This window comes from Leptonychotes weddellii, chromosome 1 (assembly GCF_054177405.1).
Source record: "Leptonychotes weddellii isolate Sample4059 chromosome 1, ASM5417740v2, whole genome shotgun sequence".
Lineage (NCBI taxonomy): Eukaryota > Metazoa > Chordata > Mammalia > Carnivora > Phocidae > Leptonychotes > Leptonychotes weddellii.
In genome coordinates this window covers 45,188,572-45,215,249 of record NC_138369.1, presented here as the reverse complement: position 1 = coordinate 45,215,249, position 26,678 = coordinate 45,188,572, and the positions used below count along the sequence as shown (strand labels likewise).

The 26,678-nt window shown below is 39.9% G+C and overlaps 1 protein-coding gene and 1 long non-coding RNA gene across 4 annotated transcripts in view; both read right to left on the bottom strand.

The window, feature by feature from the left end:
* Nucleotides 1-188: 188 nt before the first annotated feature.
* The window catches only part of LOC145721896 (uncharacterized), a 108,613-nt gene continuing 82,123 nt past the window's right edge, over nt 189-26,678 (bottom strand). Inside the window, exon 2 of the long non-coding RNA XR_014145904.1 lies at nt 189-5,306. This is a non-coding gene — a long non-coding RNA (uncharacterized LOC145721896). The remainder of the gene's footprint in view (nt 5,307-26,678) is intronic.
* Nucleotides 15,446-26,678, bottom strand: part of ATG7 (autophagy related 7) — an 81,408-nt gene continuing 70,175 nt past the window's right edge. For 2 of the 3 annotated variants that reach the window (XM_081822319.1, XM_081822303.1), the window contains one exon: nt 15,446-15,979. In XM_081822319.1, coding sequence (XP_081678445.1) covers nt 15,863-15,979 — 117 coding nt within the window. In that variant the 3' untranslated portion in view covers nt 15,446-15,862. The remainder of the gene's footprint in view (nt 15,980-26,678) is intronic. The other variant, XM_081822311.1, reaches the window with a different exon arrangement.

Genomic DNA, 26,678 nt, shown 5'->3' with positions numbered 1-26,678 from the left:
GTATTTATCGGTCTCCCCTGTAGGCTTGTATATGTGGGTGCCCAGCATAAGAGGGAACACATAGTAGAGTCTCAATTTCAAAAAGTATGTATACTCTTGGCTTAAATTAAGTATGGTGTAGGTAAGTTCTTTTGGACTCAGTCCCTTATGGCCTAAGGTATTTGAGTTGTGTGATCTACCAGTAGACCACTTCTACTCATGTGTTAGAAAACCTTCAGGCTAGAATGAGTATTCTCTAAAAAGGAGTGTGTCAGGTTGAGACCCTTTCGTGTATAGCTAAAAGAATAATGTAAATGATGGGTGAGCCTGAAAACACCTGCAAATAGAATGCTTATTTATTAATCTTTCTGTCATGAAATAACACAGACCTAAAACGTTATAGCTTAAAATACTATCAAGAACATCAGCACACTGGAAGTCCCTACAAAGCCCACTTTACAATCACAACACCCTACCGGCCTCTCTGAGGTAAACACTGACTTCTTTGATAACCACTTCCTTATTCTTCTTTTTAATTCTTCCATCTAAATCTGCTTCCCGAACACCAACCCTTAGTTCTGCTGTATTTGAATTCTGAACTTAGACATTTATTCCTTTGTATCTGACCTTTAAAAATTTAATACTATGTTGGGGGCACCTGGGTGGCTCAGTTGGTTGAGCATCCCACTCTTGGTTTTGGCTTGGGTCACGATCTCAGGGTCATGAGATCAAGCCACAAGTCAGGCTTCGTGCTCAGTGGGAAGTCTGCTTGAGATTCTCTCCTTCTCCCTCTCCCCCTTCCCCCTTGCACACATGTGCATGCACTCTCTGTAATAAATGAACTCTTTAAAAAAAAAATTCAATGGACGCCTGGGTGGTTCAGTCGGTTAAGTGTCTGCCTTCCGCTCAGGTCACGATCCCAGGACCCTGGGATTGAGTCCCACATTGGGCTCCTTGCTCAGCGGGGAACCTGCTTCTCCCTCTGCCTGCTGCTCCCCCTGTTTGTGTGTGCTCGCTCTCTCTTTCTCTCTCAGACAAAATCTTAAAAAATAAAATAAAATAAAAAAATTCAAAACTATGCTGTTAAGATACATGCTAATTGTGTTTTCTGTTTCTTCATGGTCGGCCTCATTAGAGGCTTACCAATTTTATAGATACTTCCACACTCTTGGCATTGTTCATCTTCTTTTTGCTTCTTTAGTTTCTACCTTTGGCTTGTTTGTATTTGTTGTACTGCATTTTCTGACTTCTTGAGATAAATATTTGCTCATTAATTTTAGGCCTTTTTTTCTTTTAAGGCTATCCATTTTTCTATTAGGTTACTCCTTTACCTCTATCCTATAAATTTTTACATGAAATATTTATCATTCATTTAAAATATTTAATTCCATTATATCTTCTTTTTTAAAAGATTTTATTTGAGAGAGAGAGTGCATGGTCACTGATTTGCTCTTTGCTGTGTCTGACAGCCTATAAACTGTTCACTTTGTTTTTGTATTTTAGTTGTAGAATTTGATTTTTTTTTTTTTAATGTACAAAGCCACATTTTAAAGTTCTCAGTACCTGCTGAAACTAAAGTTTGGCTTGTATTTCTTTTAATCCTGTAATAATATTGTATAGTCTGCTTCTGGTAATTCTAGTATCTAGAATCTCTGTGAGTCTATTTCTGTTGTCTGTTGCTTCTGTTAGTTCTTGTTTGGTGTCTTCTTTCTTTGTGTGCTTGGTTACCTCTGATTAGGCTGGATACTGTAATTGAAAAATTATTTGTTGAAGTAATTTGAGGACTGGGATCATGATATTCTCCTCTAAGAAGATTCCATTGCTTTTACCTGGCACCGTATGGGCATTAGCTACATGTAGTCATCTTTATCCCAGTCAATCTTAAAGTTTGTGGGCCACTCAGATAATGTGAAACTGAGCTGCAGCCAATGTGAGAGTTGGTTTACTTCCAGTTACCATTAATCCTCAGTGCATCTCTTCAGGGAGTCCCAACTCAAAGTGGGGAATGGTTTACCAGGCTTTCTGAGCTTGATAAGACCCAGACTAAAGTTTTTAACATTGAAAGGATACCAAAGTTGAGCTCAGGCTCTCAACTTCCTTTTCTTGATCAGCAAATGCCCATAAGATAAAAGAGGCCCCAATGTTAGGCTCACTCTGCTCTGTCACATTCCCTCCCAAGTCTCAACTTAATTCTTCACAGTTTATTAGTTCTTTGATGTTTAAGAAGATTAAAAAAATGATTTATCTAGTTTCTTTAGGTGATTTCAGTAAGAGAGCTGGTTTGAATTATATGGCTTACCATGAGTTAAACTACTTATCCCCCAACATTCTTTTATGTATTATATCCTTAGCACACGGCCTTACCTTGCCCACACCTGCCCCAAAGTGAAAGCACTATGGTATTCCTTGAAGAATCGTGATAGCTCTTCCTGGTAGCAACCTACCCTTATAGAGGAACTATAAAGAACAAAGGTTCAAGTTACAGTTCCTATAATCTATTTCCTCTATGACTCTGGACAAAGATTTCTCTGCAAAATTGGGTGAGAGATACTTCCATGCGTATCAGAAGATTAGATGGAGGAATGCAAAAGAGCTTGAAAAAGCCTACAACTAAATCTCTTTCTCTGCCCCACAGGTGAACCATTCATCCATGGCTCTGGTTAATTCATCATAGCAGGCCAGTGTCAACTGACATTTCAGGTCACTCATTAATGGCTGGCAACATTATGCAAGACACAATATTCTAGGTGCAAATAAAGAATTGTTATCTATAATTTATTTTAAATACTTCAGCATACATAGTGTGTGCACAGACAGGGGTAGCTACTTAGTATTTGAGGCACCCTAATGAGGAATGCATCATCCAGGTGTGGTTGGTTCACATTTGAAAGACTAAGTAGAAGAGAGTCAACCTCCCAAATCAGAGTGTACTAATTATAGCTACCTAAATCTACACTGGAAGGTTTTCCTAATGAGTATAAAGGAGGGGGTGGAGGAATAATTTTTCTGATGAAAGTAATAGTGCTCAAGATATATGGGCTGGTTGGAAATATAACCTTTATATACATGAGGATTATAAAAGTCTGGTAAACTAAGCAGCTTACCACTCTTCACAGTGGCACTCTGGTCCTAAGCTTCTGGTCCTGGGTCTGGACAGTTAACAGAAGATTTGATCACTTGATACAACTGAAAGGTTAGATATATCCTTTAAGGAGAATGTGTTTGTATCTGGCTCTACTGAATATCTGATGTGAGATATATATGAAAAGGATGAGGTTGGGTTTTTCTCAGTCTGTAAGAAATGGATGAATGACCAACTTTTGTGTCTGCTTGCTAATAAATGTTCACATGTGTGGCAAAATTTGGTCTGAGACTTGACCTTGTTAGAAACCACATGGTAGCAAAATAACATGTAACCATTGGAAGCTACCCATTTCTACCAAAAAGATTAAAACACAGTTTAGTTTGCAAAAATTGTGGCATATCAAATTTCCCAAATGGATCCTGTTGGGAAATAACCTCAAAGCAGGAACATCATGCTGATCAAGCTAATGTACAGACTTGCCATCCTGGACCATCCAAGAGAAAGGCTGTTTCTCTTCAGTGGGAAAACCACAGGAAGCTACAGAGACAGCCTTAGGGTGTGGGTTTTGCTGGGCCTGGAAGCCTGCCAAAAATACCATTATTCTGTCTCTTGGCCCTTGGAATGCAATGATACCCAAGTTTTGTTTTGTTTTTTTTTTAAATAACTTTTTCCCACTGATTGTCCCAAAACCACCTGGACTGTGTATTTTATTCAAAATGATGTCATTTAAACAATATCTGTATTCAAAGGAATAGAGAGATGGGAGGCAACTATCCTACTTCCTTATTAAGTAAATGCAAAACAGAAACATTTGCATTTTCCAAACAACACTGTCTTAGATTCTTAGCAGCTGCATGTCCCTACCTTCCAAATGTTTTTAAAAATATTTAAGCTGCAAATTAACCAAAACAGCCAAGTGAACTATGTTTGTCATAAACAATTTCTTGAAGAAAAACTTTGAAACTCTCATCCCCACCCCCCAAAATCTGTGCTGGAGGGCACCTAGAAGTTGTTCTAGCGCACACAATTTTCCTGATGTCACAGTTGGAAATACATTCTTCTGGGTCAGGATTCTCCTTTAAAAGGACAAGTCTCCCAAGGATAACCAGTTGGTTCACCAAGGAGCTTAACCAATCAGTCCTCAAAATTGCTAAAAATTTTAAATGGAATCTCCCCACCCCCCAAGGACAGTACATTGGAATTCTATGAGTGTTATTCTTGCCACATCATTGTCTGAAAGATGCTTAATATGGTAGGTAAGTGAACTGAGAGGGCTGGAAATCCTGGACCTCTGTGTCATTTCTCTTAACCTAAGGAGCTCTTGGCCTGATAGATGGGGTAGCCCTCTTGCTAGACACTTCATGGGAAGCTTGAAAAGGACACTGAGAAGACATCCATAAAATGGTGCCAAAGAAAGAAACACTGCAGCATCTGGCAAGATGAAGCCAAACCAGGTGGTCCTCCCTGTTCGCGTTGCTCTGGCCTCCAACCAAATATAACCACAATAAGGAAAGGCAAGATGCTTGGGGCTGGAGAAAGTCTTCTGAGGAGCAGTGTGGGACAAGGGCAAGAACAACAGCACGACAGTAGCAGGCCTGGTGCTGTCATAGAACCACCATCCTGAGTCTCTTATGCCCCTGCTCTCTAATTAGGGGCACAGAGGAATTCAGAATTGAGAGGCAACATAGCCAAGAAGTTTCATGCCAGCTCATCCAGAGTTGTGGGCCTGACACTAGTCACAGATACCTGCACAGAAACTTCAGCAAATAAGAGGATTCACCTCCTTCCCTAGTACATATTCCCAGGAATATTAAACCCCAGCTTCATTCTGGTTAATAATGAAACCCCTAGATTAAATGCCTACATGAAAAGAAAAGCAAAAAGGAAAGAAAAAGACAATGAATCTAATAACTTGCACATTAATATTTGTTCACCTCTTGAGGCCATGCCCTTTTAAAAGAATTGCTCATCTTTTTTTGTTTCCCTCCCTTTTCAGCCTCTAAGGATAGAAAGATTTTATGGCTGTAAATTATGAAGTGAGCCTATTTATGAAAGGAAACAGGAATGGTAATCTGATTTCTGTAAGAAGGAGCAATTAAAAACATTTACAGTACCAGGGCACCTGGGTGGCTCAGTCAGTTAAGTGTCCGACTCTTGATTTTGGCTCAGGTCATATCTCAGGGTCATGAGGTAGAGCCCTGCATTGGGCTCCTCGCTCAGTGGGGAGTCTGCTTGAGATTCTCTCCCTCCCTCTCCCTCTCCCTCTCCCCCTGTATGTGCTCACACTCTCGCTCTCTCTCTCTCTCAGATAAAAAACCATACACACAAAAAAACATTTACAGTACCAACTATAGGACACTTGGCATACAAGCTCTCATCTAATCTTCATTGCCACTAAAAAGATTATCTTAACTGTTTTCCGCTCAAGTGAAGCACAAAAAGTTTGAGATACTTTTCTTTGGTCACAGAGTGGGCAGCGTTCGTCTCTAAAGCCAGTGCCCATTTCTAAGGCACAAACCATATTAAAATGTCCTATTATCGCTCAGCCAGCTCGTAGTCACAAAGTTAGCGTATTAAAAGTTCCTTGCACTGGTGCTTTCACTTATTCAGACCCAGAAACCGAAGCTCTTGCAGTTTTTTAATTCTCGAAGTTTTTCTTGCAAACTGCTTGTTCCCTTGATTCACAACACGCAGCTTCAAATTACTTCTAGCCTTTCCAAAAAATCAAACCCACCCTTCAAAGGTCAAGAACTCACCACTGCTGAGGCTACTAAGAGGAAAATATTGTGAGATCTGAAGCAATTTCCCAAGAAGAACTTGTCAACTATTTTGAGTGAGCACAGCAGAACTGAAACAAGCGCATTGCCTCCCCCAGGGACACTGTGAAAGGGCCAGTTCTTGGGACTTGCAGTCCTTTTGCACAGTGTGTTAGGGTGTCGCAGGTCTTATTTCTCAGGTGTCAAGGGCCTATTGGAATAGTCTCAAAAATAAGCAGTTGAATGATTAGGCAAAGAACAGCAGATGTTAGGAAATAAAACTCTTACTCCTCCAGTAGAGCCAAGTGACGCGTGTTTTTTTGTTTTCTCTCTAACACGTTACTCTACTAGTAAGTCAGTTTGTTTATTTTTAAAAATCTGCTTGCATTATGACTGAAGTCAAGTCTGTCAGGTCAAATTGAACTAACAGGAAATCTAGATATGGGCCCATAAAGAGTGAAGCTGAGCTCATGTTCCACATCTGGGATATGTGAGCGGTATTAATGCAACAATGAGTAACTTGCCTCAGTTGCCACTTTTGTTACCATCTCCCCCTTCAGGGTCCTTCATGAAAGAGCCAACATGATAGGGAAATGTCAAGCACAACTAAGAACTGAGAGAAACCCAAATTTTTTTCCTGCCTTTACAAAGAACACAAAAATATGCTTTCACATGGATTTCTATCCCAAGTTGGAGTGCTGACAAAGTTCTTCAGAGTATCCAAATGCCCCAGTGAATCCAGAGTCAACTACAAAGACACCAAGGCTGTCTATAGTCATGAGGACAGGTAATCTCTGACTACAGGCCTTGGGACTATGCAACATACCCTTCAACACAGTCCTCGTGGGAAGTGGGGCAGTTATCCCAGAGATACTGCCATTCCTCAAGACCCTACTGGATACGCATTCATGTAGTTTCTACATGGTTCTTCTTATTTGCAAAAACTTGCTATGTCTGTTCTCCCATTGACTGTTTACACTTGGCACACTTGCAACCTTTTCAGGATCACAGGGAAGGTATTTTCCAATTTTAGTCTGATGGCTATAAATTCAAGATGTCGAACTTTGGTGTATGCTTTAATCACCCACTAGGTATTCTAGAAAAGAGAAATATGTAGCCTTTTCTTCCTTGTGAAGAAAAAAATCTTTAGTTTCTATGATGAAAGAATTACTTAAAACTAGGGAAGACCAGTGATGTCTGGCTGGCTCAGTGCATAGAACATGTGACTCTTGATCTCAGGGTCATGAGTTCAAGCCCTATGTGTGGCGTAGAGTTTACTTAAAATTTTTAAAAAGTTAAAAAAAAAAAACTAAGGAAAGCTAGACACTCTAGAATTTATCACTGTCATCACATAAAACATTACATAAGCAAGTTATAAGGACAGTAAATTTAGGAATAGGATGTTCTCAAACAGTTCGTTCATAACTTCTATGGCAAAAAAGGCTGCAGAGATTAAGTTCTTTTAGAAATACCTGGACAGGATACTGGAAGGCCTTTTAGAAAAAATAAAATGGAGACTCTTAAAAATCCTGCATAAGAGCAAGCAAAACTCTTCAAAGAATTCATTGCCAAAAATGTGTCCTTTAATAAAATGTTAGGTCATCTATGATGAATCCCAAGGGCTCCTTGTTTTAATATACTCTGGAAATGATCCTCCAACATAATAACAAATCATCGAAAGCATCAACTAAAGCGAAGGAGATAGTAAAAGCTAAAAAGAAGATCAGGTGGATAAATATTCAGAACCCTGAAATATAACATTCAGTAACAGCTACCACTTATGGCATAATGATAAATCACACCTCTGCACTAACAGGCAAAGGGCATTCTGCTACTGAGTCTTAGCTCCCTACCAGACTGTGAGTTCCTGGACAGTATAGACTATCTTATTTTTTTCTTATCCTGTTTTGCTGTTCATTTATTCATCTATTAAAACATGAATTTTTCCTGCCATTCAAAACATTTAATCAGTTCCTACCATTTACTAAAAACTATGCCTTCCAAGGCATAATTAGTAAGGATGTTTATATAATCCTGTATAACAAGATATTTAATCATGTAATATAATTTTACTATTTTGTCTAGAAGGATATCATCAGAAACTTCAGAGGCTCTTATTCACCTCTGTATCATTCAAAAATGTATCATGAATTAGGAGTTCTAATGTTTGTTCAAGTGAATTGCTAGGACAACAGTCATCAGAATAAATTCATGTAAATATTTATCTGGGTGTTTTCAGTATAAATAGTTATACGTTGTATACAAACTGCGTATGTACAAGCATGTACATCAATAAAAGATCTCTCAATTCAAACTGATGGCACCCTTATTTAAAAAAACCCAGCACTGGGGCGCCTGGGTTGCTCAGTCGTTAAGCCTCTGCCTTCGGCTCAGGTCATGATCCCGGGGTCCAGGTATCGAGCCCCGCATCGGGCTCCCTGCTCCACGGGAAGCCTGCTTCTCCTTCTGCCCACTCCCCCCTGCTTGTTTTCCCTCTCTGGCTGTCTTCCTCTCTGTCAAATAAATAAAAATCTAAAAATAAATAAATAAATAAATAAAATTTTAAAAAAGAAACAACAAAACAAACAAACAAAAAAACCCAGCAGTTACTACCATGATCCTCCCTCCCTCCTTTCCAAAGCTGTTAAGGGTGGAGGGAGAAGCGAAGAACATAAAATATTTTATGAATATAAAAATAATATAAAATGTAAATATATTTTTTATGTAAATAAAAAGGAAAGAAGGAACATGAGCAGATGATAATTGGGGCTCTTTGTCCATCAGGAGTCAAATCAATGCACCACTAGAATAGCGACAATGAACTCTTAGAACTCTGAGCAGGGTCAGTATCTTCCCCATTCTAAATGTAGCTGGGCCTAAAGAAATGGAATAGCGGATCAAGAGACTGTACAATCTCAGAGTCATAAAACAAAACCCAGTGGTAGATGAGCTCCTGAATCTTTTTTTTTTTTTACTACAGCTAAGGAAAATGAGTCTCCAGAGAGAGATGGCAACTTTCCAAAGCCATGTAAGAGGTCATGGTGGGGCTGGTTACAACACTCATTCCCCAGTGTCTCATCCAGAACAGCTTGGATTCGAATGGTACCAAAGTAAAACTCATAGAACAAGGGTGCTTTCCTAGGATCCACAGGTCTTCATGAAGCCACTGAAACTGTCTGCAAAACTGTGTGTGGCTTTGCGTTTTTTCAGGGAAGCAGGGTCTGCTACTTTGGTCAGTCTGAACAAGGTCCAGGACTCAAAAGTTTTAAGAACCGCTCTGTCAAGGGTTAGGCTTGGGGTGGGAGAGGGGATGAGAGGCTAAAAGTGAATGAGATTAATTCCAAACTAAAAGGAACCCAGATTTTCAATAACCTGAAGATTATACTTAGGCCAGGCAGCCAGTGGAACCATGTAAGATCACATTCTAAACTTTCTGGTCTGGATGGTCAAAGGATCCTGAAAAACATGTGTTCAAGCAAACTAGGCATGTCTTTGTGACCGCACGTGACAGGAAGAAGAGCAAGCAGTACAAACTTAGCTACCAATTAGGTGGTCTCAGAAGACCACTGGTCAGAAGGCGCACTTCTCCGGAATCAACGGGGAAGGTTTTGGAAGTATTTGCCATGAGTCATGATGGAAGGTTTCCGCAGCTTCTCAAAACCAGGGCAGTCCTGACCTTCAGTCAGGTCTCTCATTGTACCTGCTTGTACAGTGAGCCCAGAAAGGGTTCCACACACCCCGGGTGACCTATTTCAATCACAGGGGTCTTTGTTTTCTTATTTCTGATGTCAACATCAGTCCCAGGAGTGGGCAAAGGCCTTGGTACTTGGTCACAGGGAACTGGATACACGTCAGCCATTGCAATTTCCCTGGGAAACAGAAAATATTTTCCCCACTCTATGGATGAGGAAATTGAAGCAAAGGGAGAAATGTCCAAGGTTTTTCAAGGAGGTGAAGAGCCAAGAGCTCCAAGGTTAGAGCTTGCAGCTACATACTCCACACTGGCTCTGGCTGGATATTCTGTCTCCTTTAGGGAACCAAGCAGCTCTGGAGATTGGGGAAACACTAGTTGCTAAGCACAAGATGTGGGATACAGTTTACACCACACAACCATGCATATGGAATCCATCACACATTACAACAGAAGACTTGAGGCCTCACTGGGTAAATGGGATAGGAAAAGGGAACCTGGGGGTTACTCATCATTTTCCAAATCAGAGATTTATGTCCCTTCTGGAAAGGAGAAGGAAAACCTGGCTGCAGCCCAGTTTTGAGTAATATTTGCCACTGAGAAGCTGTATGCAAAAATTCCTGGCACAAACTTTGGAGAGCTCTTCCGATTGGGCTCTGGCCAGTCCTTAAAAATGATTGAGATTTAAAGCCCTATCAAATCAGAGAAACAGGGATTGTCCTTGGTGCAGCACCATAAATCCCTCTCTCTAAAGCTGATTTCAAACATAAAATAGGAATGTTCAGAGAGAAAAATTATCTACACATACCTCCTTACACAGAAATTTTTTTTTTCTTAAGTCAAGAAGGGTAGAGGTCAATGGCTAACTGTGGTCTGAGCGGCTAGAATACTGTTGATTATCTTCTTTAACCTTAAATATATTTTCTGATTTTTCTATAATTAAAATAGATTGCTGTGGAAAAAAAAGAATAAGATTAAGAAAATATAAGAGCTAATAATTTTGAGGGTCAATAGAGAGCCAGAGCTTATCTCATCCAACTGACTCATTTAACAAAAGAAGAAACGGAGGCAGAAAGAGCAGGGAGCACCTTGCTTCTGGTCACTCGGGCAGCCAGCAAGGGACTCGGAGCCAGGACCCTGGAAATCCCCTGAACGACTTCCTGGCCTCCACACCACACTGTTGCAGCTGCTGGATTCCTTAGGCTAGGAAACCCCCTAAGCTTGGTGCTAGGTAAGAAACAATTTTTTTTTTAAAGATTTTATTTATTTATTTGACAGAGAGATAGAGAGCACAAGTAGGCAGAGGGAGAAGGAGAAGCAGGCTCTCCGCTGAGCAGGGAGCTGGATGCGGGGCTTGATCCCAGGACCCCAGGATCATGACCTGAGCTGAAGGCAGCCGCTTAACCGACTGAGCCATCTAGGCGCCCCGGTGAGAAACAATTTTATATGGAATTGTAAAATTCAAAATGGCAGCCTCAAATGTTAGACAAAGTACACTAGATTCCAACTCAAGAAGAGCCGAAATTGAAATGGCACCTAACAGAGAGGATAGTACATATGGATGTCTGATGCTCTGTCACAACTGCTATCCTGAACAACTGCATAAATGTACCATGTTTTCTTTCTTCTGGCTATTGTTCATGCAATTCCCCGTCTACAATGACTTCCCCTCTTATTCTATCTCCCGTGTGTTTCTAGAAATTCCTACTCAAGCTTTACCATCAACTCAGAAGTCCCCTTCTGCCATGCCACCCCTGGTCTCTCCTATTTGAAAAACTAATGGGAACTAGGACACCACAACCCCATGATGCACCTTGACTGCACAGCATATCACTACATAAGGGAGATCATTGCTTCTTTACAGGTCTGTCGCATCCTCTAAATAGCATTCTTTTTAATCATCTTTGTATCTCTAGCACCCAGCAGGAACTCAAATGGCAGTTGAATAAATGAATACCTGCTAACAGCCATACAGCAAGATTTTAACCTCTTTTTACATATCTAGGACTCGCCCTTCTATCCTCAAAAGGGTGCATTTGTAGAACCTGAGGCAACAGATTGCTTTGGGACAGAGGTTTTTCTAAAAGTTTAAATAGCTAAAGTGAGTACTGTTATTTCATACTTCTTAAGTAACAAAGAAATAGGATAGAAAAACGTTAGGATTACATAATATCAAAAAATAAATGGACAGGTTGGCAAAAAAAAAACAACACAAAAAACCATATAATTTACTACATGAGGATACCAGCCAAAGTGTTTTATTCCTATACCCTCTCTATCACTCAAGGCACACGTACACATACACACAAAAAGCTAATAGCAAGTCACTGTGGGAAGTTTAATCATAACCCATCAACAGAAGAGCCCATGGCATGGTAAACACCAAAGTGTATTATTAGGGTTGCTAATTGCTAATTAAAATCCCCAGATCAGGTTTCTGGGCACAGCTTGCTATATCTGTGCAGTGGGCAGGTCCCAGATGGTATGAAAACCAAGACTGGGCCTGCTTCTTCATTCAAGGCTATTCCTGCAGTATCACAAAGGTTGTGGGTGACAGATTGTGCAACAAGAATATTCACATGCAGTTGCCTCAGGCACAGCCCTGCTCCCGACTACAGATTTGAGAAAAGTTTCTAGTCAACTTCTGGGACTGAGAAATTAGGCTATTGTTGCATAAAATACCAGAAGGTGCCTAGCTTTACCCCTTATAGCAAAGAAAATGGTCACAATATTCAACATATTGTCCTCCTTCCTCGAGATGGTCTGGTAAGGGCAAGACAAGGGGCCTTCCTGGGTTGATGGAAACATTCTAGATCTTGACTGAAATGTGGGTTACACGCATGTATACATTTGTCAAAACCCACAGAATTGTTATCTCTTAAGATTCATGCCTTCCACTGTATATAAATTTTACCTAGAAAAAAAGAACCATGCACAAAAATCGAACTCTAATTAGTAGGTTGATTTTCTGCAGTGGTATGAGCTAGCAATTTTGAAACTACTTTCTGTATATTCTAGACTTGAGCAAGTGAGTAAATACATGCAGGATAGTAAGAGTCAGGTTCTCACGGTTGGGGAAGGTAGTTACAAATATGGAAAGGGGGAAATTAACATCACCAAAGGGGATAAAATACATCATGTGCCTCCTAACATGAAGATACATCATCACATCTTTGGTAGTTCTGCCAAAGTTTCATAACATGACTCTAATCATAAACATTAGACAAAATCAAATTGAGGGAAATGCTACAAAATAAATGGCAAAATATCAACATATTTAGGTTAAGAAAGACAAAGAAAGGATAAGGAACTTTTCCAGATTGAGGGAAGCCAAAGAGATATGACAACTAAATGCATGCTTGATCCTGAATTGGATCCTGAATTGGTCTGGGAGAAACCTATAAAGAACATTACTGGTATAAATAACAACATTTAAAATACAGACTGTGGATTAGATAACAGTATTGTGGCAACATTAAACTGCCCGAATTTGAAAATATCTTGTGTTTGGGTAAGAGAATATCCTTTTTCTTAGGAAATACACATTGAAATATTTAGTTGGAAAGGACCACAATTTCTCCAACTTACTCTCAAAGTTGAAAGAAAAAGAGAAGGGTGGGGAGGAGGAAGCAGGGTGGGAGGGAGGGGAGTGCACACATATACAAATGGGGCAAAATGCCAACAATTGGTCAATCTGGGTAGAGTATAAGGAGGTTCTCTGTACTATTCTTGCAACTTCTCTGTAAGTATAAAATTATATCAAAATATAAAGTTACCAAAAAAATACCCTAACTTCCCCCCAAAATATTTAGATGAAAGGCTAATAATAACTAATTCAATATATTATGAGAAATTCTTTCAAGAATATTGGTTTTAAATTCTATTTTTCCCTCTGCTAGCAATCCACAAAAGCTTCAGTTGACTCTAAATTCCTTTTTAGAACTAAAAACAACTCATATAGCTTCAAATAAGATTTTTTGAAATTCTGTGGTAGATACCATCATGTTAAGAAAGTCTCATAAGACAATAAACAGAAATTGGAATGAAAATACCTCTTCATTACCCTACTCCCTCCAGATTCTTCAGTATTTTTTCTGTAAGATGGAACAATTCATCTGGTTACATGCCAAGTTAAAACAAAACAAGATAAGAAATGACTTGTGTGTAATGATTCGCCTTCCCTGACACAGTAGAGAACTGTATTCTTCCCCACCTCAGGCCTTATAAAAGGTCTATACATATATATAAATATGGTAATGAACAGAGCATTATTACTCAGCAGAGCTTATTCTATCTCCCCCCATCTTTCTCTCTGTATTTGTGTTAAATTAGATAGAAGTATGACCTTGGTCCTGGGGGGCGGGGGGAGAGGAGGCAAAATACCAAAAACTACCAAAGGAAAAAATTACTTCATGGATATCAAAGGAGAATTTTTAAAAAGTCATTTTTAGCCCCAAAGAATCTTTCTGAAACAATAACAACTATGATATGACTCAGTATAAAAATATTATGCTAAGTATGCATTAAGAAAAATTCACATGCACAGAGATGAAACTGTAATTGGATTTGTCATTTCAAAGTATTAATGTTGGGTTTGCAGATAATAGAGAATGACATTCTCCTAAGCGAATAAAGAAGTTAGCCAAGTAAGTAAATGCTGTGTTTCTACTGTAAGGAAATATGTGCACCAGTGAAGCAACCTTTTCAGCACAAAAGAAATTTAATACCCAGACCACATGAAAAGTGATCGCTATGGGAATAGCACAGCTGTTAAAATCCAAGGCCATTTGTATTAAATCGTCTAGCATGTTTATGTAAAGCAGGACTTTCAGAATGACCACCAAGAGGAATTAACTTCACTAACAAAAAAGTGATACCTGTATTTAGTTTAATGCTTATAATAAGTGTGAAAGAAAAATGCAAAGTGATTCTCTTTCAAAGAATAGAGGGGACCTCAGTTAGCTGGTATGCTTGTGATTCTTTCATAAACAGTATCTCAAGGGCTAATTTAATTAGAACGAGAACAAGAAAGAATGAGTGTTTGCTTTTCACTTACAGAACCCAATTATCTTTATTTCATTGAGACGCCTGATCTACATAAAGCCACAGAAAAACTGGCACCTGTGCCAAATGATTTCAGTATGAAAATTAATACTGCCAAGTTATTTTGAGACCAATTAGCTCAGCCATTCAAAAAAAAAAAATGTGCTCACTAAAAAGCATATAATCCTAAAACTTGCATTTCTGAAGACAGAAGCAGACACCCTTGAGGCCTTGACTTGAACAGATATGATACCTCAGAGAGACAACAAAAAGAATGAGCTCGTGGGTAACTACTGATAAATGGTAAGCTTTAAATCTCAATGCTGACACTTAGGATGCATAATGATAAAACAGCTTAGTTTACTTTCTGAAGAAAAAAAATTACTCTAAATGTTTCAGCACCTAAAATTAACCAAATTTATCAGCATTCTCAAATCTGAGTTAAGTTTTTAGACTGGTTAGGATTGTGCTTCTCATAGGATATGACCAAGTAAAGTCTTAAAAAAAAAAAAAAAAAGCTTCCCCAGAATTCAATCCCTTCCATACTGCCAGATGTAGGCTCCATGGCAAAGAAGTCCTGAATCAGAAGTGAGAGGCCAGAGTTTGGGATTAATAACCCCAACACTATTTTGCATAACACTTGAACATGAAAATCTTACCAAGAAGCTTTAGTTTTAAAAGCCCAGGTTAAATCACTGGGCATCAATGGCTTAGAAGCATACAAAAGAAAAAATAGCTATAAAAACACAGTATACAGGCACAAATAACTCAGACTATCTCTAGGCCTATTAAAAAATGAGATGCCATCACTGTAGTTTTGAGATACATCAGCCGTTTCCCATTACAATGGAAGACATACCAGCTCTATTTTTAGAGCCTCTGGAAAGATCAAAGCTGAAGGGGTTCTTTTATGGCTCCCTAGCCAGGCCCCTAATCTGTTTACTTTTTTGTCATTATGTAGATCTCCAAAAGACAAACCATGAGGACTGCCTGGTATCCCCCTCCTCTAAGGAACACTAAAAATTGCTCTATAATGGTCCATGTGAGCAAGGAACTTCTGGGGAGGAACAAAACCTAGTGAAGTTCACATTCAAATTATTGTGATGCAAGTATTGATACAGAACTACAATATCTAATTCAGTCTCTCTTTGTACACTATAAATAAAACTTTTTCAGGCTGGTTTCCCTGTGAGAATGAATACACATAAATGACAAATTCCTTCCAATTTTTTAGACCCTATTCCTCCCCCTCAAAAAAGTTCTCAGTTGGGTTCAGTGCCTCTCACTGGTAAGGGTGATAGGTTCATTTTAAAAAACAAGTCCCTCAAATGCAGAATGACTTACTTTGGAAGAACAAGCTGTACATTTGTCAAACGCCAGACTGACAGGAAGGACATTATCAAACCGTGACAGAAATCCCCGGATCTAAAAACAAAACAAAACAATTGACATCAAGCTCAGAATGCCCATACCTGTGAAATGTATTTGTAGTTTCTGACAAGAAGTGGGAAATAATATGGTGGTCTTCATACGGATTACTAGCAAAAATGAAGTGCAGCATGGATATTTTTCCTTGTACTATAATCAGTTTGAGGAAGAACTGTATCATGTCTTTTATTCAGTTAGGAACCTACAACCTTTTCATGTATTTGAGACCTAAAAAAATCCAAAATACAAAAAGAAATCACTACACTGTAAAGTATCATTGTAATAAATGTCTTAAAAAATACAACCGGTCAACTAGTTTATGATGACTCAACTGTCATATACAAGTTATAGTGAATATGGGTAAGTGTGTGTATGTAGGATAGGATATTGGGTGGAGCATCACAGGTGAGAAGGCGTGGGGACTATGCCAGGCAGAGACGGTTCTAAATATATATCTAGTTATTTGGTTAACTTGGAATAGATAGGGATAAAATGCAAAACATCACCAAATTTATGGGGAAACAGCGCCACCTCGAGCATAAACTTCTAGACTACAACTGACTGCCATTTTCAGGGTATCGGCTATAACCAGGTTTCAAAAACTTTAAGTAATTTACTGACATTATACCTTTCTAGAACTATACTTATGCCAAACGGGAAGTGTCAAACTATTGTGTAGATCATTAACATTATGAAAATTATGAAATTTTGAAAAAAATTATGAAATTATGAAAAATATGAATGGTAAACTCCGTGAAGTCTCCATAGGACTTGGCATTTATAGTAAATCAGACAACACGAATGAATCCTCTCATGAGTTAATTTGATCTTCCCAACTGTCCCCATTTTATGTTGATAAAACTCAGAAAGGTGATGCAACTTGGCCCAGGAAAACAGAAAGCGACAGAGCTAAGATTCAAAAGTAGGCATCTTGACTCTAAACATGGTCTAACCCCCTCCTACCTTACTCCCACTTCCTCCCTTTCTCTCAGGATATTACAGGTTTGTCTTCAATATTAGGTCTCAACACAAATTAACAGTCTCACCTGAAAAGAGCAAAAGAACCCAGCCACACATCCTTATTGCCTTTAGCTACCCTACTAACACTTCTCCCAAAATAAAAACAAACAAAACCTGACAAATTCTTTAAAGAAAAAGGCTTCCTTCTGCATTGGGATAACTTCATCTTCGTGCCCACAGTGCACCTAACAGTCTAACTGTGTGTTCATACTGGAAAATTGAACCTGGACAGACATGGCTATGGCTATCTTTTAAATACCCTTTTCAATGTAATCCAAGATTAAAAGAACGTTTGGTAGAAATGATAAATTAGATAGCAGGTATTAGTTAGATGGCCTCATTGGGAACCTCTGAAAATGTGACAATCTTTTAGTTCCCTAAATCTCAGGAGTGTGGTGACCATTTCATTATACAGTACTGGAGGCACAATCAGGGTTTAAGTTCGCTATTCAGGACATCAAATCAGGAGACATCAAAGTTCTAGGAAAGACTTTAACAGGTCATAAATGGGAATGCTGAGATCCTCATAAGATCAAGAAGTTAGAGGCTTAAAAGAATTCTCAAAGTGAGCCTTCTCACACCTCAGTTACTATTATGTTACATTTATATATATATATATAATATACGCATATATTTTATATGCGTATATTATACATTTATATTTTTATATAAAACTCCCCTCCAAAATGTGACTGTATTTTGTACATTTTCCATTAAAATGTTCATTGATATAGCCTATGTTAATGCCTCCATATACGCTTCACAAAAAGTTTTTCATTCTTTTTTCTCCTACAGCTGATATCAAGCTTTATGTTATATAAAGAAATACTGGTAATTTTCTCTGCTAAACTGTCTCATGATTACAGATGGGAAGTAAAGTTGAAAGCAAGGGAGACAGAAGACCAAGTTAGGAGCAGGAAGGAAGGCAGGAAAGAAAAAAATAAAAACAAAAACACAGGTGATGAGCAACAGAAGAAAAAGGAACCAGAATGAATGGACTGGCCACACATGGGCCACACACTATTGTTTAGCACCCCCAGACAGCTCTTTACTAGGAAACTATGATTCATTTTCCCAGGAAATGAAGTAAAATAACATCTGTGTGTGAGGCCTTTCAAATTCACCAAGTTGGTATCAGAAGGCCCAGAGTGCAAAGTAATTAGTTTTAGGTAATTTTAAAAAGGAAAGCCTTCTCAAACCCAATGCATCAGACTCCTAATGGGTATCTCCACAGGTGAGCTCCTTCCTTTCCATATAATGCCACACTCTGCCATTGATGAACTTTTCTAATACACAGCTCCTCGGTGTGTCACTTTTTTATCACCTTTCTAGAGCTGAAACAAACACGGCAGAGAATTCCTTATGCTGGCATTCAAGATCCCCCCATTAACCTGGGACCATTCTGCCTTTCTGATTATGTCTTAAATGACTCAGAACCCTTCCTTTTGGAAACAGCTACATAGCCAAATCCCCACCTTCCTTAAAAGCCACTCAATGCAAACACACCTTTCATAAATCTTTAATCTACCTACCATCAAGCTTAGAGATAATTGTCTCCATCACATGAAATCCTTCTTTTTGATATTTATCATTAAATACCTTGTGGAATAGTTATTTATTTATTTATTTATTTATTTTTTAAAGATTTTATTTATTTATTTGAGAGAGAGAGTGAGAGAGAGAAAGAGCACAAGAGGGGGGGGCGGGAGAGGGAGAAGCAGACTCCCTGCCGAGCAGGGAGCGCGATGCGGGACTTGATCCCGGGACTCCAGGATCATGACCTGAGCCGAAGGCAGTCGCTTAACCAACTGAGCCACCCAGGCGCCCTGGAATAGTTATTTAAAAAAACCCAACAGGTTAGTAGAATATAATTCATGTACCATAAAATTCATCTTCTTAAAGTATACGATTGAGAGGCTACGATTCAGAGGCTTTTAGTATATTCATGGAATAATACAATTATCACCAATATCTAATTTCAAAACATTTCATCACCCCAAAAAGAAACCCAGAACCCATAAACAGTTAGTCCCCATTCTTCACTTTCCCCAGGCCCTGGGGACCACTGATTTACTTTCTATTTCTACTGATTGGTCTATTTTGCATATTTCTATAAATGGAATCATACAAGACTGGCTTCTTTTACTTAGCATGTTTTCACCCATATTATATCCTGTATCTGTACTTCATTCCTTTTTGTTGTAGTACTTATATGGATATATCACGATTTGTTTATCCATTCATCAGTTGGACGTTTTGGGTATTTACAAAATTGGGTATATACAATAGCTCCCACTATTTTAGGAATTAATGAGTCACATGGTAACTGTATGTTTAGCATTCTGAGGAACTGCCAAACTGTTTTCCAAAGTGACTGTACCATATTACATTCCTGCCTACAAGGCCAACACTTGTTATTGTCTTTCTGATTACAGCCATCCTAATGAGTCTGAAGTGGTATCTCACTGCGGTTTGATTTGCATTTCTCTAAGAGAAATGTTAAACATTTCTCCATGTGCGTCTTGACCATTTGTACATTTTCTTTGGAGAAATGACTATGCAAATTCTTAGACAAATTTAAAATTTTTTTATTGTTTAATTTTAAGAGTTTTTAAAAGAATATTGTGGATACAAGTTTCTTTTCAGATAAGATTTGCAAATGTTTTCTCTCATTCTGTGGGTCGTCTTTGCACTTGATGGTGTCCTTTGAAGCACAAGACTTTTTATTTTCGTGAAATCCTATTTATTTTTTCTTTGGTTGCTTTATCTTATGGTGTCATATGTAAGAGACCACTGTCTAACCCAAGGTCATGAGGATTATGTTTTCTTCTAGTTTTGTCATTTTAGCTGTTACATTTATGTCTATGATGCATTTTGAGTTAACTCTTGTATATGGTGTGAGATAAGCGTCCAAATTCATTCCTTTGCATGTAGAAATCCAGTTGTCCCAACACTTCGTTGAAAAGACTATTCTTCCCCAATTGAATGGTCATCATATGACCCTAAATACAAGAATTCATTTCTGGGCTCTCATTTCCATTCTGTTGATCTATATATCTATCCTTATGACAGTACAACACTGTTGATTATAGTAGCTTTGTAGTAAGTTTTGAAACTGGCAAAGCGTGAGTCTTCCAACTTTGTTCTTCTTTTTCAAGATTTTGGCTATCCTGGGTCCTTTGCCTTTCCATATGAACTTTAGAATCAGTTTGTGTGCTATACCTAACAAAAACATTTATTTCTCTTGCTTTTAAAGGACAAGACACAAGTTGAAATATTTGCATTTGCCCACAGCACAGTGATATGCTTATAAGAGAGACTACATATTATTATGAAATGAATGAATGAGAAAAACACAAACATCCCGAAGCCTACCAAATTATTCATATCTGGACTATACAGAGAAAACAAGTCCCAAATAAACCACAAAAAAACTCCAACTTAGCACCATTCACATTTTCCAGGCAACTTGAAGCCCTTCCCTATCAACAATGCTTTAAAACCCCAGTATTAAAAAATGCACTGAACTTCCACAATATGCTCTGCATTCCCTCAATCTTAAAAGAAATGCGTAAAATTTAAAGAGCAGAGGTTGCTACTTAAAATTTTAGCACCTTCCTTAGACACACATAGAAATCGCAGAGCAATCTAAAATCCAGGTACCCTATGCAAAATCCTAATAAATACATTCACACCTATGTAAGAGGCCAGTCCCCAGTTCACAATCCAAGAAATTTTAAAAATCTGTCCTTAGCTTGGGTGGGGAAAAATTCACCATCACCTTCCTACTTAGAAGTGTGTGAAGTATGTGAAGCAATATGCTGTTTTTCCAAACTTGCCTGAGCAGAAAGAAGAATCTCCTGGAACTTGATTCAAAATGGCTGGGGTAAGGCCTGAGAATCTGTATGTTTAACAAGAGCCCCAGGTGATTCTCATCAGGCAAGCATGCGAAACAGGAGCTTTCAGTTACCAACCTTATTTACACCTTCCTGTGGTTTGCTCTATACCACTCAACATCACCTGTTAGAGGTCAGAAAACAGACGAAAGCTTTTAGCAAAGCTCTCATTCTTTCCACGTTTTCTAAAAATAGCACCCCCACACCTACCTGATTTTGCCCACATCTAAAATAACATTCAAATGAAAAGGCTTTATGAAATGATATTAAAGTCATTTCTCCATCCACACAGGAACTAACAAGTAAGGCCTCTTGACACTGCTCAAGGTAAATTCTCTAACTTTTGGGACGGCGCACAGTTTACTAAAAAGTCTTATTCTATTACTAGTATTTGCTGTCAATCTTTTCATACAGGAGAGCAGGCATTAAACAGCTATTTTAAAAATTTAACTCTACCTATAAATATATAAAAACAATAAGCACATGACAGAAAACAAAAGAGCAACAACAAAAAATAACCCATGCTCCAACAGGATATTTACTCCCTTTTTCTTATTTTTAAAAAAATACTTAAATATTTAACTTCCTTTTAAATGGCCTCTGAATACTGAGGGGGGAAAACTGCCGATTTTACAGACACACATGCCTCTCTACCTAGCTTTGGGGCTAGTAAGAGAGATTCCTTAGAGGGGCCAAACCTTGCCTCCTTCCCTACACATTTTTTAAAAATTTACATTAAGTTTTTTTCCTCTTAATACAGAAAAAAAATAAGAAATTTAAATGGCCCATATGGAAGTGGATCTGTGGTTGCCTGGGGTTGAGGGTGGGGATATTACCTGGGAAAACGCAGACAGGAAAGTTTGGGGTTGATTGGGCATATTCTACATTTCACTTGGGGTGGTGGTTATATATGTGTATGCACTTGTCAAAACTCATTAAAACGCACACTTAAATGAGCATATATAAATTATACCTCAAAAGAGGTAATTAAAAAACACTTTATAACCCTAACATTTTCAAAGTAGTAGAGAAATGCATAAAATGAAAAGTGTAAGTCCCTATTGCCCCCAACCCCCTCGTCCTCAAAATAACCTCCAGCATCAGTTTCCTGTGTTGCCTTCTAAGAAAAAAAAATTTTCATGCACAAACCAGCTCTACAATGTATCTTCGCTACCCTCCTGAATACTTAAAAGCCCACCTGGGAATGACAGGACCTAGAAGAAACACAATTAGCTGTGGTTTCTTGGCTCCCTTAGCTCTCATGGCCCCCAAGCCCCGTCGAGGACGAAAGCAGCCTGAGCTGAAATCTCCATTGTCAAATACTAGTGAGGCACTGGTGGTATTTGCCCTTGGCTTAACAGGGCCTTGTAAGGACAAGCTCCCCTCACCCAGAGAAGTAAAACAGACAAACGGGCAGGAGATATGCAAAAGCCTCAGAGCAGGGCCTTTAAACTCTCTTTGGCCTCCCTCCGGGCTGTCCCAGCAGAACAGCAGGCGGTCCCAGCCCCTGGTCATTAGGCACACCTGTGCCGTGCCTAATTGGCTCCATAGGCTCACAGGCAGGAGCACCTGCTTGGGCTGGAGGTGTGGGCTGGCAACAAGGTGTCAAGGGTCCTTTTGGAAACAGAACTTGAGTTGGTGGGAGCACAAAACTCAAAGGCATGTTCAAAGAGCAGGATTTGGTCTGTGTTAACTTGACAAGTAATGTACTTTGTCCCATAGGATGCCACCAAAAAGTCATTTTTTTTTTTTAATAGATTGAAGCTGTGGTTCTCAAATGCCTAACGTCCCTGGAGGCTGTCACTCAGTGGATCTGGAAGAGGGCCGGGAAATTTGACTCTGAAATGGCACAGCCAGACATGGGAACCCCTGGCTTAGGCTGTCTTCCACTTAGAGGCTAGCCGACTGCAAGTCTATACCCAGACCCGCTCAGATCTCCTCCAGTCCATTCTCCAGGCAGCAGACAAATCTTACCAAGTTATGTCCAGCTCATGACTTTCCACTGGCTTTCCACTACCCCTGGGGTGAAGATCCAAGCCTTTCAAATGGCCTGTCGGATCCTGACTGCCTCCCCTCCACCCCACCCACCGTGCTTTCCCAGCCCTGTGTTATAGGCACACCTGCAGCCCTATAGGTCCTCAAACTCACCAGCACCCTTCTCACCCATCTTCTCCGCCTCTTTTTTACCTCCCCTACAGTGCTTACCCCTCTCCTTTTTCCCTTTCGCATAAACAGCTGCTCCCTCCTCTCCTTGCAAGCTGTGCGGGAAGGCATGTCCTGGAGTAATGTGGAAAACAGGAAGGGAGGGAGGAGAGCACTATCAAGTGCCATCCCCGTGCCCTATGCTCTTGGGTGTTTTCGCACATTTATCTCAATTTACTCTCATAAGCATCCTGTGACCTTCTCAGGGAAGTGTGGCTTGCCCAAGGTTCCACAACCACCCAGTGGCAAAGCCAGCAATCTGAGTTCTGTTCCTTCAGTCTCCAAAGCCTGGGGAAGAGAGCTGCAGAGCACGGGGGAGATAAAAAGAAAGGAGGAAAGAAAAAGAAGGCCATGAGAATTAAACAAACAAAAAGTCCTGCAAAAAAACACAAAAACTCAACACCTAGATGGCGGCTATCAGGGCCTGGGTGAATGAAATTATCTTCAGTCACTTATGCCTAGTTGGCTACAAAATAAATAGATCAGGAATAGAAAGGGGCCACTTCCATTCTGGGCTGCCACTGGCACTGTATACACGAAAGCGGAGTAAAAGCAGCCCAAGCTCTAGGCCCACCTTGCCTTGCCGGGAAGCGGAGGGCCAATGCCCCCAAACAGCCATGCTGAGCAGGCACAGTGCGGCCACAGTGGAGCCTGCTGCGTTGACTTCACACCAGTTTCCAGCAGACCTGGCAACATTTCTAGAGCTTGGAGTTTGCATAAATAAAAACGAACTCCACACTCCAAGAGGTTACTCTTGGACGTTGAAAAGTCTTAATCAAAATCAATGCCAAAATGAGGAGTGCAGCAGTTGCAACCCCCCAGGCACAGCACAGTCCTCTTCGTTTCAGACAACGGTGTCAGTGACTACCAACGATCCACCTCTCGTTACCGACTGGAGTCACCAAGGGCCAGAAGAACTGAGCTGGAAATGAGCCAGCATCATTCTTAGAAAAATCCTGCAGAATGGAGCTGGCTAATCTTTTCAGTCCTTCCCAATGCACTCATTGCTTCCAGAGTTTTATGAAGATTCTTTGTAACTCCCTTTTTTGGAGAGCACAGAAGCTCATTTCACCATTTTAATTAAAAGCGAAAGAGAAAATAAAACCAAAATTTACTAGTATCCCTTATGTGCCCAGAACTGTGCTAGTGCTTAGTAAATGTGATATAATCTGTATGTTAATTCTAGGAGTTTATTATATAATTATCCCCATTTTACTTGTATAAAACATGAAATTCAGAGAGGATTGGTAACCTGCCCAAGGCCACACAGTAACAAGTGACAAGAGCTGCCTCAAATCTTTTGTAAAAGAAGCTAAAGAATTAATGGATGAAAATGTAATTAAGAAGCAAACCTAGGATTCTAATCGGATCTATGTAACACAAAGCCTACAGGCTGCCTCCCACACAGGACCTTTCAAACAGGACGGCCTCATTAGGTGAGCAAAACTCGTGGGGCACAAGTAACATCCTTGAACTGATAAACTTATGCCCAAGTCTTCTGGACAAGACATGCTCTCTAAGACACATGTGAACTCTGGCACTATGTGTAATTCATCCCCTCTGTCATGCACCAAGGAAGACCTATCACCCTCTCTTCTTCTAGGGCTCCACACAGAAAGCACAGACATTGTCAGATCTTGTACCCAGATCCCTCCTTCTATTCGGGGGCCTCCCTCTGTAATGAGGTTCCACCACATCCAAATGGCTTGGGGGTATGGAAATAAATACTGGGTGCCCTTGTACCAGTTACTGAACTTCTCTGAACATCATGGTGCTTGGCACAATGTTTGGGAATCATCTGCTGAAGGGATGGTTGAATGGAAGGGGGTCTGGGAGGATGGATAGGTCACAAACTATAACATCTGATACAGAGAAACAGCAGACATTTAGACTATTCGTTTTTCCTGCCATTCCCGTTATCATCAATTGGAAGGGTATAGAACCAGAGGTGGAAGGAGACTCCCTTTCTTGGGCTACATCTCAGGAAATGGGCTTTTATTGCTTATCTTCTTAATCTCTTTCCTTAGCAGTCAGTCCATCCACATCCCTAGAGGCACACTGTGATAAGCATTTCTGAGCAAAGTAAAGAGACCTTGTTAAAAGCTAAAGGCCTGAGGATTTGTGGGGGCATAGCCTGTGCAGACAGGCCAGATAACTAGCAACCCAAGGCATGGCTAGGGACCCGCGCTCTATCTCGGACTTGTCTCAGAGATTTCCCAAGCCAGGTCTCTCCCAGGATCCTGCCCTAGTTCTGCCTTTGTCTGCTTTTCTGAAAGTAATTAAAAGAAAGAATTCAAGAGCCCAGGAGAACCATGGGGTTGGCAAGTCCAAACCCCTAGGAAGGGCATACACATTCAGGGTCTTTATTCGTCAGTACTTGAGAGCCAAGGGTACATTCACCCAAAGACAAAAAATGTGAACTGCCTGGTCCACAAGTGGGATAAAAGCTGACTGCTATATTAATGACCGTGGTATTTGGAGGACTGTTGTATTGCCCCCTTGGTTTTCATTTTCTGAGGGAGGTCCAGTCAAATGATCAGCAGCTCCCACAGGCTGCCAATTTCCGTCACATTCAGGATCTCTCAGGAACTTGCAAAACCAACTTCCTGGAGATACCAGGAGTGGCCTGTACATTTTCTAACTCTTGAGCTGTGCCTCGCACCAAAGAAACAGAAAAACAGTCTGACCTCATGGAACTCAGCCACCACCCCAGGAGCCAGGAAAAGACAACTTTTTTTTTTTTTTTTTTTGTAAGATCTCACTGGATGGAAAGCAGAAGGAACAATACTATGCTAAGATCTGCAATGAAAAAGTTCCTTCTACAAAAGAAGCCAAACTCCAAAGAGTTCACTATACTGTATGATTTCATTCACAGAAAGTTCAAAATTAGACAAAAGTCTCCCACAGTGTTGAGGGTCAAGGGATGCTTGCTTCTGTGTAGGAAGGATGCAATAATAAATGGAAGAAGCATGAAGGGGGCTTTGGGGATGCTTGATAACATTTTATTTTGATCTGTGTGCTGGGTACATGAGTGGTGTTTATTGGGATACCTGAGTGGCTCAGTCGGTTAAGCATCTACCTTCAGCTTAGGTCATGATCCCAGGGTCCTGGGATTGAGTCCCACATCGGGCTCTTGGCTCAGCGGGGAGCCTGCTTCTCTCTCTGCCTGCAGCTTCTTCTCTCTCTCTTTCTCTCTGACAAATAAATAAATTAAACCTTTAAAAAAAATGAGTGGTATTTATTTTGTGATAATTCAAGTTGTATACTTAATGATTTGTAGGATTCGATGTGCTTTATACAGACCGAAAGAGGGTTATGCTCACTGCGGGCTGCTTGCAGAATCCCATCCATGTACACTGGGCCAGACACTTTTAAAAAAGAATAAACCCATAAGTCTAGTTTTCTACCTTCAAATGGTGGTCTCATGGTTTTCAAAATCAGTCAGGCTCTTTTCAGGCTGACTGTCATGAATATCAGGACCTAATCAAGCCTTTTCCTACACTTGGCCAATCTCTGGATGGGCCAAATTCTGCCTGTGGTCCCACAGGCAGATCAACTAAGTCATCCTCAGGCCTCCC